Here is a 16,135-nt window from a genome sequence, read left to right as displayed (position 1 = left end):
AGGGGGGGGGGGGTCCTGCGAGTGAAGATGGTGGCTCCACCTAGAATAGGAGGTGCTAGAAATGAAAACGAGGGCAGATTCAAGGGTTGAAGGAATGCAGATGGCGGAGACCGGAAGGCAAAGAAAGCGTCGGGGGAACGCCCTGATTGGGGCATTTTGCACGAGGTAGACGGTTGTGCCAGTGAAGAGCAGGGTGGGGAGAGAGGGGTGGAGAACAGCTCAGCTGCTTCAGGAAATGGGGAAATCGAGAATGCTGTCTTGAAAACACTCAATATGAAATCACTGTGAAACAGCCAACTTCCAGTAGACGTTCGAGTAGGAGAGCCCACAGGGGAAAGCCGTTTTGTTTTGCAGGCTGGAGGACCTTGGCTTAAAACAGTTCACGGTGGCTGAGCTGTTCACGCGCATATTCATCCCCACATCCTTCTTGCTGGTGTGCATCCTGCACCTGCATTACTTCCACGACCGCTTCCTGGAACTCACGGACCTGAAGTCCATTCCCAGCAAGGAAGACAGCACCATCTACAGGTGAGCCCGTGCAGGAAGCTCCAAGAAGGCAGCCTGGACCCTCCCAACCATCTCACTTAGAATCTCAGCCCTGAACTTGCCATGAGTATCAGCCTGTAAGTGGGGGAAAAATGAGAAAAAAATGTGGAATATTTGACGGCACTTTGTGAAACAGTTGGTAGTGATTTATGATGGTTCATGCAGTGATCTTGACAGGCATGTGAATTAGTTCGAGTAGCTGTGTAGACTGAAATTCCTTAGCGGCGGTGATGTGTCTTTCGTGTCCGTGCTGGTGAGGTGTTTTTAGAACATTTACAGAATCTGGCTGATTCGGAGGGTGAGTTTTCTGTTGCACTAACAGGCAGAGAAGAAGTCGCTGTGAGTGAGAGCGCAGTGCAGAATTCTACCTTCCGTCTTGGAAGGGGAGAACCTTGGCTAAAAGGAGAGAATCTGCCATCTGTGAGTAACCAGAATAAGATTTAAGGAAAGAAAGCGAAGGCAGTGTTTTCTTTCATCAGCTCCCTGCTGTGGTCTGCCCATCAATAAACATAAATTGTTTACAAGTAGCAGATGGATCTGGCTCTCCCTGGCCATGTGTGCTGAAGCCACGGTGGGTCATCGCACATGCCTAGATCTGCTCCATCACGGGGAAATTACAAGCACTCGTCTAATGAACCTTGATACTGATTTTCCTCTCTGCTTCACATAATAGCCTGTGATTCAGTTCCCGGAAAAACACTTGTTAAGTAAATAAGGGAGCAAAGTGCTGTATTCAGAGGAGCACAGATGCCACAGTTGAAAATTCCCCTTAGCTCTTTTTCAAGGGGAACAACGTGTCCATCCAAAGAAGATGCAGCAGTATCTCATCCTGCACAGTTTATGAAATATCAAACTGTCTATGTTGTGCTGTGCTAAGGAGTGGAATTATGGAAAACTGAATTTGTTGCACAGAGTTCCTGTTAAGTATGTAGAACCTGATTTAATTATGTAGGTTCTGGAGAAGAACAGCAGCCTGTGCCAAGATGTGTTCTCCCTGTTTCCTCTGGTGTTCTGCCAGCCCGTAACCCCCTCGCCTGGCAGGACAGGGAAGGATGCCAAGCAGTCTGTTCAGCCTGAGACTGGAGCTGGCCCTCCTCTGGCCGCAGCTCCGCCTGAGCACCCCGCTTAGCTGTTGCTTTTCCAAGAAAACGTAAAGGGCGAGGCGAGAGTATATAGCGGCAGCCACCTGAATGGTTTAGGAATGCAGGATTTCGTTTTTGGTTCTGTGAAAAACAGTTTTCTAGAAACTCCAGGAGTTCAAAGGACTCACTCAAGTTCAGTGTTTTGGGATTTCATGCAAGAGTTTCATGTAAAAGTCCCCCAAGTTTCAACTTGGAACATAAGATACGTATCCCACCTGTTTTGCACCCCTTTTCCATTGTAGTATTTTCCTTACTAGCAATTTTCACCTCACGGTAGTTTTAGTTCCTAGAACGCTAGTAAATGGCTACATTAAAATCAAAATGATGAAGAAAAACATATTTTCGGAGTTGGGATTGACTGTCCCGCTTTGCCTTCTCTGTTCCTGCCCGCTTAGTAGATGCTGGGGGAATCAATTTAAAAACTCCCAAATTGGGAATAATCAATCCATTTTATCCCTTAAAGTGATTCCAGTCCTGTTGTTTCTGTGCATAGCCAACTGTCCTTTTTCCTGTTTTGTCTGTTGTTTTTGTGGTTTGTGTAGGCCCTGAAGGCAAATGTCACTTGTGTCTGAAGCAGAATTCATTGTGTTTAGCCTTCCACAATTTATAAAGTTAGCATTAAGAAAGTGTTTTATGATATACCTTCTGTGAAACTATTATTAGTTCTCGGTGGGCATTCTCAGGAATATCATTTCCCTTATATACTGATAAAGTATATAATATAATCACAATGTAATTATTATATAATATATACTTAATAAGGTACTAAATATCCACTCCTTATTTAAATATCCGTCACTGCAGTTTGTCCATAATTTGTTTTAGAGAGTACTGTGATGCATATAGAAATAGAATGAGTTTTTTTCTGTCTTCAGTTTTAGAACGCCTCAGAAAACAGTATGTTGAATATGGACATTTAGGAGGATTTTCTTTTTTTAATTCCGGGGGAGGAGCAAGAATTAATGTTTTCCGTGGTATTTTATCTGATAAATGCGTTCTGGCCATGTAAACCTTACAGATTCCTGACAAGGTGTGTGACTGCGGGGGAGGGAGGGAGAGACTGTTGCCGTCCGGCGATCTCCCGACTCTGATTTCTCTGCTGCCATATCTCGCTGTCTGGAGCCTCCTCCGGTGCATGAAGCATGTCGGTGGCACATGCGGTGGCGCAGAGCTTTACTGGACATCAGCTCCTCCTCTCTGGCTAACACTCTCCTCTTTCTCTCTCCAACTGTCCCCCGCTGCCACCGCCTGCTTCCTCGTGCCCCCGCGTAGCCATGCCAAGGTCAATGGGCGCGTGTATCTGATAATAAATAGGTGGGTACCTCAACGTTTTCTCTCTCGGTTTCCTCTTTGTTAATGGTCTCTGCGGGTGTTCAACGCTTCATTAGCTTGTAAGTGAAAAATGGCATCATCAGACAGTGGGCGTGGCCTGCAGGTGCGCTGGATGTCTTTTGCAAACCCAGCCATTCGGCGTTTGGACCGAACGGCGCTGCCGAGCGGACTTGGAGGTGGCCGCAGGTCTTCAGCTGGCCCTCGGCGTTGGCCTGGCTCAGCCGCAAGCGCCACTGACGTCACCCTTGGTAGCGTTGGTTCCCGGCTAGCCTGCGAGCCCACCTCCCTCTTGAACACGTGATGGAGAGCTCAGCTCAAGAACCAGCTCCTCCACAGACCTGCCCATCACTGCCGGCTCCCCGCTGAGCGGAACTGCCCTTGCTCTGAATTCCCGGGGGCACTTTCTCATCGCTGCCCCCCCACCCCCGACACTGGCCTTCAGCCCCTATCTGTCTGGCTGTCTTGTCTCCCCTGCCCGAGGCCTCCACCCCGCAGGCCCGGAGTCCCTGTAAAATCCATCTCACTTACCGTGGAGGCTTAACCATTAGTGGACCCTCAGTAGATATTCCTGAATGAAGTGACAGTGGTCACAACAATCTATGGTTAAGGGAAAATTAAAGCATCAGTTTCTTCAAATATACGTCTACTTGAAAGAGCAACGTATCGAAGGACGGTATTTTACATGACCCAACTTCACAATATATTTGCTTTCTGCCAAAAAGGCAAAGCTGGGCAGTACCTTAGAAGCATATCACCCAGCTGGGGAGATAAGCCATGCAGGTAACCACACATAATAAAGAGTGAGCTTTGACATGTGCCATATGTAGAGTTATCCTCAAGTGCCCTAAGAGTTCAGAAAAAAGAGCCTTTGGGGTCTAATTTACCAAAACTCTTCTTACTTTATCAAGTAGGTGAATTAAAATGCCCGCTCCCATAACTTCTTGTCATTGGCAATCAAGTCAGTAATTTACGTAATAGAAACATGTATTTTGCAAGAAATCCACTTAACAAAATAACCCTGGGAAAGATTTGTTGGTTTTCTAGTCGTTATCTTAAGTAAAATCCCAAGGCTGACAACCAAATAGCAAACCCTAGGAGGCAGAACTTCTAGAAGTAGGTGTAAAAACTTAGCGCATCGTGTGCAGATCTCTGCAGAAGAGGAAGGAGGCCGGGCTTGCTCCCTTTGGGGCCAGTTTTGTGGACAGCCTGAGAGAGAAAAGTCAACCTCAGGTTTTTAGCTGCCAGGAAGAGAAGTAAGACAGAGACTCGAACCAGAAATCTCGAGCAGCTGCATCAATCTTATCCCTCTAAACGTAAGGAAGCACAATCTCTGTCTCTCTCCCTCAGTGTTTCTCATAAAGTATTGACCATTTGCTCTAAGAGGAGGTGGCTGGAGCACCCAAGAGGTCAGGAATTGGTTTGATGGGCTCTGATGGCTGATACACTTGGCCTTCCGTATCCGCGGGTTCTGCATGCATGGATTCAACCAATTACAGATCAAAAATATGTGAAAAGAAAAAAAATTCCAGAAAGTTCCCCAAAGCAAAACTTGAATTTGCTGTGAGCAAGCCACTATTTACATGGCATTCACATAGTATTAGGTATTGTAAGTCACCTAGAGATGATTTAAAGTATACAGGAGGATGTGCATAGGTTATATGAAAATACTACACCATTTTATATAAGGGACTTGAGCATCCGTGGATTTTGGTGTCTTCGGGGGTCCTGGAACCACTCCACCATGGATACCGAGGGACAACTACAAGTTTTGGTCCCTGTTGTCCCCAGCTTTTCTCTTGAGAGAAAGCCTATGCCCATTAACCCAAGTCACAAGGCCAGTGAATTCGCTCAGGAGTTCTTAGAATGATCTAGATGCAAAGTCATCTAAAATAATTTAAAACTTGAAGCATTCCACCATTAGCTCAGTCTTCTTTCCAGTGGAATCTCTCATTTTTGTCTGAATGCTAACATTTTAAGAAAGGCCAGAGCTCTACCTTAAGGGACACGTGACCTAACAAACCCGTCCCTCTGTGGACAATGTGTGCCTCTGAAAGTCTGCATGTGAAGTGTGTCCAATGATAGGGTGAACCTTTTATTTAAGTAAATAAGCTTTCTATCTCCCAAAATTTATTTCTGTACGCTCAATGCTGTTTTATAAGGAGAATAATGTGTTTGTAAACATGAGTTCCAATGAAAGAGGGAACATAGCTACATTCGACTTCTGCGTCGATTACAGTTTAGACTTGACCTAACGGAGGTGCGAGGTGGCGGGTGTGTTTAGGACAGTGGTAAAATGTTGTTGATGTGAAAAATTGCAGGAAGTTCCAGCTGAATCTGTAAACAGACTGATTTAGAAGATTTTAACAGGAGTAATGATTATTTCTCCCACGTATACAGAAACCAGAGCCATTATACCCAATCTTGTCTAGTAGATTATTTTTGGAGGAATTACTACCACACAGAGTTAAGACGTGACATTAAATTGAATTAAATTAAATCAACTGCTCATCTTTGAATACAGTTTTCTCAAAGCGCTTAGGAGTTCCAGAATATAATCTTAAAGAGTTTTCAAACTTCTACTTTAAATATTACTTATAAATAGTACACATTTGCAAGAACGTTCCTTTTTTCTAATAGTCTAATGAATGGGGTGAGTGCAGTTTACCTTGGAGTAGTTATAAATAAATGGAATTTAGGCCTTAGGGGATTTTACCGTAGTAGGATTTTCATTTTCCTTATTGGAAAGAACATGTGGCTTAATATGTGGCTTTTCAAAGTCAACTCCTAGTACAGACTTAAACCTCTTCAACTCTCCATAATTTGTTTCTTTGGTTTCAAATTAGAATGCCTCTCCAGCGTATAGAATTCACTCACCAAACACTCAGGGAATGACAGTATACACCAAGCAAAGGGAGGTGAGCAGAGTGAGACTGGATTTCTGTCCTCAAGGAGAGAATAAAATGATGTGGACACAAATTGAGAAATGCACACATTGACTTACAGAGCTGCGGAAGCACGAAAGAGAGAGGGTGGGTGAATAAACAGACAAAAGTCACCTGCTCTGTTGGAATGCAAGAGGAGAGAACCGTCGTGGTTAAGAAATAGTCAGGATTAAGCTCAGAGCTTGGATCATCATAAAAGCAAGACCAGAGTTACAGGCGAGGTCAAGAAAATGCAAAGAGAAGGAAATGGGCTCCCTGAGGGGAAAGACAGGCAAAACGGTGGGATTTAAGGAAGCTGGGGCGGGGTCCGGGAGAATCTGGTTCATCAGCTGGTCGGTTTGGATCCCATAGTGGAAGTCATCCACCAGTGATGGGATAATCCACACGTGAGGATCAGCAGAGAATTACAAGCATCCTAAGTTCCTTTGCTGGAAGTTTCAGGGAATGTTTTTTTCACTAGAGGGTGGTTTTTAATTTAGTCTTTGAAAAATCAGGATCCCTTTTTAAAATTAGTTAGGGGGAGGTACGTACCTAAGTTAAGGTACACAGGCTTTCCTGGGGAATCGATACAGCCGTCCATGACAGCAAAGGGCCAGCCAGTTCTGCCTCGACCCTGCCCTGGGCAGTCAGACCCCAGGCCTGCAGCAACCCACCCGATCTGGCCACATGGCGGAGGGAGGTGATGGTGGCCATAAGAGGCCCTGGGCATTGAGACTATCGGAGACAGATTCTCGAGGGAGAAACGTTTGCACTGTTCTCTGAATGGCCATTTTAACACACAAGCCATTAAGGAATATGCTGATGACAGAATCAGAGTCCAAACTGAGCGCCCACCCCAGCAACCTGTGCTATGTGGTCCCACACGAAGGTGTGTCCTGATTCTGCCTCTTCCTTAGCATGAATTGATGATGCAGATTATCAAAAAGTATATGCAAATCTGTCGTTAGCAGATGGTTCTTTACTCTAAAAATGTTCCTGCGTACTAAGCACCGTGTTAAGCACTTAACGGAAATCACCTCCGTTTTCACAACATCCCAGGAAGTAGGCACTATTATTCCATTTCACAGATCAGCAAACTGAGATTTAAAAGACACGGCAAATATATACTGGGCTGGCCAAACAGTTTGTTTGGGTTTTTCAGTAACATTGGAAAAACCCCAATGAACTGTTTGGCCAACCCAATGTGTGTGTGTGTGTGTGTGTGTGTGTGTGTGTGTGTGTGTGTGTGTGTGTACATGTATAACTGAATCACTTTGTTGTACACCTGAACCTAATGCAACATTGTAAATCAACTATATTTCAATAAATTTTTTTTTAAAATAAAATAAAAGACATGGTAAGGAACTTTGCCAAGTCCTCTCGCTAGTAAGATGTCTAGTTGAGGCTTGAGTCTAAGTCGTTCTGATTCCAAAGAGCATGCTTTTAACATTGTTCTGGATTGCCTCAAAAAAAATGCTATGAGAAAAATGAGAAAAAAATGAAAGTCGAAAGGATTCACACAAGTGTCTTTTTAAAATAGAAACTCCAACCATGCATTGAAAATACTTTTATCTGTACTCATTTTATGCACGCAAATTTTCTCGGGGAAATTTCAGATGGCAAACGCCTAGGCTGGTAAATTATAGCCTGATATACGCTTCCCCTTTTGTCTTTTCTTTCTTTCTTTTTTTTCTTTTTTTTTTTTTTGTTGGCCCTGTGTTACAAGCTCAGAGGTCAGGCTGCTCCAGAGGGCATCAGTGTCACTGTTTCCTCACGAGGATGATGTCAGAGGGGAGGTAGCAGCATTAGACACAGGAGCTCTCTCCCCTCTCCCCGACACCCCCAGCTCCGTCAAGTCCCAGGTCTCCTGTAACTGACAAGTTTCCAGAAGTAGATCTTCCGGACTTACTCCCAAAAGGTTTAGTCTGAGGTTCTTCTGTGATTCCTTCGTTCAATAATCTCCCCTCAATCTGGACAGCACTTTGGGGGTCTCGTGGCTGGAGGACTTTTTGTTACGCAGCCATAGTGGCAACTGCAGAAACAGCCTCATCTCTAGGAGTTTCCCTCCATAAATAGCACTCATTACTGGAAAGCTGTTTTCAGTATCAAGTCGGGGCAGTGCCGAGGTAGATTATATAAGTGGTCATACTTCCACAGTAAAATCCACAAACTTCTGTCACTGTGAAAGTGGCTTCTCACTTGTAAAATGCAACCCCTTGCTTGCCCTGAAGAGGACATAGAAACATTGACATTTGTGTAGCACCTGACTTTCACCTTAATACCCTTTAATGCGTAGAGTCCTGATGAAGCAGGGACAGAAAAGAAGTACCCTGAAAGTTGATGCGCGGAGCTGGTGTAGGAGATGTGGAGCTACAGTTTCAAGAATGGGGAACTTCCCCAAAGGTGGAGGGTGAATTGTCTACCTTAAGAAAATAAGCAAGTGTATATCTGCACAATTTCTTCCACCATGCTCAGAACGTTCTTTGTTCATTAAATTAACAATTCGTTTCTGACACTCTGTAATTTACGTACTTGACACCCTGTTAAAAAGAATGACTTTTGAAGGAGAACCTCTCTGACAGTCTAAGGACAATGCAGATTCATGACCACAGTTATCCAATATCACAGGCGTTTTAAATGTAAAACCAACAAGTTGCATGTGAGCTTGGATTTTTATGTAGCCAAACTTCCTCATTTTGTAAAAAACAAAAAACAAGTAAATTCCAGAGAGGTGAAATAATTGACTCAGAGCCCACAACGGTACAGATGTAATAACATTATTAAGTGTCCATCCTGTTACAGCCGGGCTGAAATGTATAGATGAATTATTGCAAATGGAGAGGACTATGTGTAATTCCAATAGACCTTTTCCTAATATCTATTGCCCACAAATGTTCCTTCAAACATTCATTTGAATATGAATAAAAAGATATACTTTTTTAAAAAATTGAGGAGAAAGATCGTACTTGTTATTATCCACCACAAAATAAACTGGACCGCTCGAGAGTCTGCTGGGCTCGGTGAGGCTGCAGCTCCCACGAGCTCAGAGGCTCAGCTCCCTCATCCAGCCTCATGCATGTCTTCTCAGGAGAGCTGGTCTAGCAGCTCACCTGGTGCCCAAGGATGGGGCGTGATGCAGGCTTCTTACCCCCAAAAGCATTAGCACCCGCTGCATATGCTTCAGATGATGGCAGAATGGGATTGGTCTATGCAAAGGTTGACTGATGTTACACGTTATTTAAGAATTTTAAAATCCCTACTTACAATGTGAATGACTTGACTCCTGGGGGATAGTTTGCTGTGTTACTATAAAAGCATGATCTGATTTGCCTCAGCAGTCTCTGCATTCTGTCCTTTACCACTGCAGTCCTGTCCACTCTCAGATCAGTTGCCAGGCACAGGGTTCCCAGTCAAAGCCCGCTGCTGCTGCTGCCATCCTGGAATGCACTTGGCGTTAGGACCCCTGCACCCGGTGTACAGGAATGCAGTAGTGGATGATGTACAGCATGATGTGTGATCTCTGACTTTCCTTATAATTCTTCTGTTCTCATCTCCTTTTTTTCCTCTCTATTTCAATTACTTTGAGCAGCATCAAGAAAAAATTACCAATCTACCAAAATGAGTAAGTCCCCCTGTGAAGCCATGAAATGCTTGCTGTACACGATGCCATTTCATGCTTCTCCATCCTAAACTCTGACCATTTTCTCCTGTGGGAAAAATGTCAAGTTTAGGTGTCGCTAGCTCTCATGACCAACTCATCACTAGAACCTGAATTGGAAAAGCTAACCAAACCTGAGTTTACAGTTCGTTTTTAGAAAGAGCTTTAAGAAATAAAAAGCGACCAGATGCTAACAAGCCCACATGCCAGGCTGTGTAGTGACTTCCGTTTTGTTGATCCTCCTTCACGGGCCCCTCACTCGCATTCCCCGGAACCCTTCCCTCCCCTGATTCGGCTGCTCTCTGCCCACAGACTGGCCCACCCTGAGGGAAGCCTTCCGGACCTCGCCATGATGAAGCCAACCGCCAGCTTGGAGGTGGTGGAAGCCAAGCAGCTGGCTGGACCTGGGGTGGAGAAGCCGGGGGGATGCCCTGCAAAGACCAAGAAGGGCGAGCTCGGCAAGGACAGTGAGGAAGAGGACGACGAGGAGGAGGAAGAGACGTCAGGTAAGCCACCCGCCCGCCCCAGGAGCTGCTCAGAAGATGCCGGCTCCCAGACGGAGGGAATGAGACACTGACTTGCTCCAAGTGCATAAAACGAGTATACACTCGACCCAGGCAGTGAACTAGAGGCCAGGGTGTGGTCTTTTGGTTGCTGTAGTCATAGCTTTCCTGTTCCAATTGCTCCAATGATTTCCCTGTAATTCTGACTTAGAGGAAGATGGCAGATGGCTGGTTGTCTGGGTCCTGCAGGGTCCTGCCCAGTTTCGTTTAGTCTGTTAGTTCCCAGGAAGCATGGAGGAACCAGAGAGCATAGCCTTTGCAGCGGGAGGCGGCGGGGGCGGGGGGGGGGAGGTGTGACATTCTGAGGCTGTGATGCTGAGGTGCTGCCTTTGTTTTTCCTCGTGCTCTGTGCTTTACAAAGTAGAAAATAAAAGGCAGCACCAGGAGGAAGATCCCTCCCAAAGACAAGCTCCCCACAAACTGGCCCCTTCGCCCACTCGTCGCAGAAACCCTAGGAGAGGCCCAGAAATGCTCCCTCCGTATCTGAGGGATGTGCCTTCCTCAGGTGAAGGAAACCAAGCTCTGGGGACCAAGGGCTCAGGACTAGGTTCTATTTTATACTTAAAGGCAGGTTTGAGCTTTACAATAACGTCTCACCAAAAACTGGGCTGTAGCTGTTCACCTGCTTCCTCTTCACTTGCCCCTGAAACCTCGAAACTGTGCCCAGGTGTGACCTCAATCTGGTAGTGACTGTCACCCAAGTCGCTCTGTAAATAAACATTTCCACAATAACTAAAACCTTCCTTAAACTTTCAGAACCAAGTACATTACCTGTTGCAAACACCCCAGCCAGGTCAGGAAGCTATGTACAGAGACCCTGGATCTTATCTGCCTGGGCCCGTGAGCTTCTGTCTGCAAAGGCGGGGACAGGCTGATTGCGTGAAACAGTCCTGTGAGGACTTTCGTTCAGATTAACCGGGACAGACCTTCTAGGCAGAAGCATGACCCTAGTCTGCAAAATGTTATTCCCTAGCACAAGGTGGAAGGTAGAAAATGACGAATTTGATTAAAAATTATGACTGGAATGAGTCTGAGCGCCACACTTGGTGAACTGTGACTCAGTCGTTCAGCCTCTCAGGTCCATCCTCCGCTGTGACAGGGGTGGGCTCGTCCAGGGCGGCTGGTGGGCTTTGCCCACCCCCTAGTTAAGCCCCGGCAAGGAGATTGGCGCTTAAGGAACCACTGTTTTGGCAAAAAAAAATGTCATGAAGAGGGAGCTCAGCTACTTAATATTTGGGGGAAATCAAGGAATCATAGCTCAGCCCTAAGAGTAAACAAGGTCAAAATTCTTTTTTGCACAAATTTAATGAAAAGGTGGGTGAAAGCAGCCTGTCGTTCATTCATTCTCGGCGTGTGACATCGAAGTCATCACCGGACGTGGGATTCTTGGGCCACCTTCCTCCAGATCGGGGTGTCTTAGATAGAATTCATCCACTACTCTGATTTTGCAGCTTCTCATTCCCATGGGAATGATACAAGGTAGGCTTTCAACCGTAATCGCACACACAAGCCCTTTTCGTGCCCTCGGGCACATTCCCTGCCCTGCAGATCTGAGGAACAAGTGGCACTTGGTGATTGACCGCCTCACGGTGCTGTTTCTGAAGTTCCTGGAGTGTTTCCACCAGCTGCAGACGTTCCTGTGGTGGATTCTGGAGCTTCACATCATCAAGATCGTCTCCTCCTACATCATCTGGGTGTCCGTGAAAGAGGCAAGTGACGCCAGTTTATCCTCAGGCCAAACCGAGCCAGGGCCCGTCACCACTTTCCTTTGTCAACTGTCCCTGATTTTTTTAAGGGTGATTTCCCACAACGTTAGGACACCAAGGTGTGAGACAGGCACATACACTTGACACACAGAAAACCACAGGACAGCTATTCTGAGAAGAGGGAGCGATCTCAGGGCAGAAAGAGCCCCCGGCTTAGTCCCTCATCAGTGTGGTCCTACCACAGAGGTTCCTGATTTTCATCTAGTCTTTAGTGAAGGGTATGAGACAGGATGCTTTTCTGCACTACGCGCGTGGGAATCTACCTCCATAAATTCTCTTTGGGGAAAACAATAACATTCCGGTGCATGCTACCAAGGAAACGCAGGTTCCAAAATTTGATAGAATCTTTCTTAGAGCTCAGCCTGTTCATGATTGGAGTTTCTGAGATGAAGCACAAAGTCTTTCAACATTGTAATGGCACTTCCGTTTTCTTACCTGAAAAGAAAAGAGTCATCATTCAGCCAACAATGATTTGGTGTTTACCATGAGAAGTTAGCTTTCTTTCAATTTCTTCAGCAGATAATTTTCACGTATTTCTAATTTTCCTGGACTCTTTTTGAGTTAGTGACAACTCAAAGAGTCTTTGCCCTCTAAAAATTAGGTCAGGAAAGACTGCCTATAATTTTTTAAAAGTTAAGTAATAATACAATATTACAACTACAGTACTATGAACCCCAAATGTTTCACGAGTAGGTAACTAAGGGGTAAACCTTAATGTGAGCTCTCCAGTCTAAACTGGGACTTTCTCCCTTTTCATACAAACCATCTGAAGTGGATGGGTAATCAGGGCCAGGTGGGAACAAAACAGGAACCACTGTCCCCGTGAGATTTGTGGCAGAAAATGACACATGCTCCATCGTTAAGTAACCAAGTCTATACATTGATTAGAGCTAAAATTTAGCCTAATATATATATTAATTGAGAATAAAAAAGTTAAAGCATTTTAACTCTACAGGTGAACTGACCAATTCAGACAGAATTTGAGGGTCGGAATATTAAAGAACAATGAAAAAGGATCAGAGGAAGCCTGTGGCTAAAAATGAACAAAGTCCATTTCTGAATTAACCAAGTCTGGTGTGCAGATGATTTCTGATGTGTGGCAGAGTTGGTGTGGGGGCATCGTAAGACAATTGGATGATGGGAGTGGGCATTCAATGAAAGAGAAATTAGTGTGAGTAGGGCATGGAAGACCCACTCTCTGAATCCATCCTGGCGAGTCCAGAAGGAGAAAGAAAGAGAGGGTTAAATGACACCACTTTCTCATAAATCCTAAATGAAAAGGAGACATATATACATATAATTTTAAATCATCCTATTGAGTCTTGGGAATGCGTTATTAATAGGCTGACAAGTAAATAAAGGATTATGGTCTTTTCACCCTGTTGCACCCTTAGAAAAACGGCCTTTGGTGGCATGTGACCAGTTCCTCCCCTACAATTCACATATTGCACCGACTTCCAAAATTTTCATTCCTGATCCCATCTCTCTCACCTATAACTTTAAAACACGTTAAGAGACTCATGAATCGGAGACATTCTTCCCCTCCCACTGCTGGCACTGCTGGAAACCTGGTGCTGTAGGATGGTTTGACCCCCAAGTGTGTCTGGGGAGGTCACCCCACCTGAAGGGTGAGTCACCACGTGGTCCTGGGGGTCAGTGACTCTGAGGCCTCCCCTCTCTGCACTGACTTGGTCCCTGGGCACCATCACCGTGTTCGCAGCTGATTCTTATTAAAGTCATGGGAGCACTGAGCCATCAGAACACAAGGCATAATTATAAGAACAACTGAACTTTTCTCCGTGCCCCGAACGCAAGACACATTCTGATCATCCTCAGGTAACGGAAAGCCCTGTAGTTACCTTGAACAGCAAGCAAGATCTCAGTTCGTTAATCAGAGTTGTGTAGCCACGGAGAAGATGCGAACTCTGGTCTCTCACCCGGTGGAAACATGTCCTCTTCCAGCTGCTGCTTTCTTTCTCACACTCACCTCCCTCACCGCCTCCCTGCTGCAATGAACTGACCGGTGTTACGGACTTGGGCAGGGGTGGCGGGGATGTGGGATATTCTGATTTGACTTGTACTGTCCTAGGATGGCCTCACACTGGGCTGAGGATGATCAAATCTACCCTTTTCCTCCCGGAGGCTCCTCTGCGATGGCTCCAGCTGCAGCTCTGGGGCCGTCACCCAGCCCGCGGTTTCCAGCACCCACTCCTCCTGGACCCGCAGCCTTGTGGGCGCCCCCCTGAGCTGTGTTCGAACAGCCCCACGTGCATGTCCACAACAGTCCTGGGGCAGTAGGCACGAGGTCCCCGCTCTGCCTCTCGACATGGGTCCCAATGAAGCAATGACCCTGCACTGTCACCAAAGCATCCTCTCTCTCCTTGCTGCTGGATTTTCCGGGTGGCATTGGACATCTGTGCCCCAACCCTGTCACCAACTGCAAGGTGCACACACTGAGACTGCTGAGGGGTCCTGCTTGGAGCGCCTCCCTCAGGACTTTTGTAGAGAATTGGCATCTCCTTCTACCCTCACCATCTCCGGGTCGAGGGACAGACAGAAGCACCGCCCTACAGAGAATCCCCTTCACACTCCCTCCTGTCATCTTCGCCGTCTTGGCCCATTTGTGTCCTCCTGGACCCATTGGCAGATCTCTACATGGTTTCCCATCGACTGTTTGGAAATTTGTACACGTTTGGCCAGAACCTCGTTTTGCAATGTCACACTGACCTGCTCCAACTTGGTGCCTCATGACACTTGGATTTAACATCTCTCTACACTGACTACAGGTGGGAGGAGAGACAGACGCTGCCTCTTGCATGTAGTTCTCATAAGGAGCCATGTGCCAACCCAGCGTGGATGTGGCTGAATTTTGCACCATCTAGGGGCACCGCTCACCTGAGGACGGCCTCCCCGGGCTTGTGCGTTCTGAGGTGCTCACCTCCGCCCGCAGGGGCCTCTTCTGCTTTGAAGGCTCCACTCATCCCCACAGGAGCAGTCCATCAGCAATTACATTTGCTGCGTATATTTGCTGTCCGGAGCTTATTACTTTTGATTAATACAAAAAAAATCCTTTCTCAAAAACAGCCCATCAGTAAATGGCAAGATGAGAACAAAGTCCACATCCCCAGTTAAATCTTCAAGATATGTGGCCACACATGTGCTTTGCATTCAAACCGTCTTTATCCAAGGCCACCAGCAAGGGTGCTGGTTTTCACAAGCTTACGGGGCCATTTACCCCACAAATATTAAACTTTCCCCAGGTTGTCTTCATGGACGTCTGAGGAGGAAGAGACCATGGGAAACAATTCATTACAGAGACCCTTCTGCATCTCTTACTCAGAGTGACACCATTTTGGAAAGACCTAGATTTTTTAAATACATATACCATTGTCTTCTCCTTGTTTTATACGCAGCTGTGCTAATTTCGAAAGGTTCCTAGTGAGCTCTGTGAGATCAAGTTATTCTTGGAGGAGGGGCCAGTCCGCATTTCTTCAAGTATCTTTAGCGTGTCCCACAGGGCCTGGCCCGTGTAGAAACTTCATAAATGTTTACTGACTGAGGGAAGTAAATACAATAACTTTGCAAGTTTGAGATTTCCCCCAGATATCAGTTGATGCTTCATTATTATTATTCTTTTCACTCTCACTAAGCATGCATTTAGCCTTTATTATGTACTTACAGTAAATTACAATAAATTGAATGGTTATATGGTGCTAGATGCTGGCACAAAAGCATGGCGCACACGTTTCCTCCCTCAGCTTGCAGTCTGACGGTAGCGGCTGGTAAATAAAACCAAAGTCACCCGTCACTGCTGATGGGGGAGGAGCCTCTGGGTGCTCAGGAGGGGGATGTCATGCCGAGGTGGCCCCATGGAGGTGACATTGAAGCAGTGGGGGCTCTGAGGGAGGGGGACCGGGGATGGGCAAGCATAATAAGAATTGTCTGACTGCTTGTTGTATACATGGATGACCAGCTATTTCCCTAGAAATTCTGACTCGTTGGATATTGGTGGGGGCCTAGATATCTGTCATTTTTTTTAAATGTATGTTCCATGAGATTTTTATCATCGGGGACATGAGGAGACGTTTGTCAACCATGATTGCATTGAACGAAGCACCACACTTCTCTGAGTCCCCGTTTTCCTGTTTGTAAAATGATAAGAGGGCTTCCCTGGTGGCACAGTGGTTGAGAGTCCACCTGCCGATGC

The 16,135-nt window shown here is 46.0% G+C and overlaps 1 protein-coding gene across 1 annotated transcript in view; it reads left to right on the top strand.

Moving 5' to 3' along the window:
• PIEZO2 (piezo type mechanosensitive ion channel component 2) overlaps window positions 1–16,135 on the top strand; it is a 340,562-nt gene that overhangs the window by 248,023 nt on the left and 76,404 nt on the right. Inside the window, exons 17-19 of the mRNA XM_007463290.1 lie at window positions 355–528; window positions 9,912–10,105; window positions 11,711–11,871. Coding sequence (XP_007463352.1) covers window positions 355–528; window positions 9,912–10,105; window positions 11,711–11,871 — 529 coding nt within the window. The remainder of the gene's footprint in view (window positions 1–354; window positions 529–9,911; window positions 10,106–11,710; window positions 11,872–16,135) is intronic.

This window comes from Lipotes vexillifer, unplaced genomic scaffold (assembly GCF_000442215.2).
Source record: "Lipotes vexillifer unplaced genomic scaffold, Lipotes_vexillifer_v1.1 scaffold848, whole genome shotgun sequence".
In the NCBI taxonomy this organism is placed as follows: Eukaryota; Metazoa; Chordata; class Mammalia; order Artiodactyla; family Lipotidae; genus Lipotes; species Lipotes vexillifer.
This window is presented reverse-complemented; position numbering and strand designations above follow the sequence as displayed.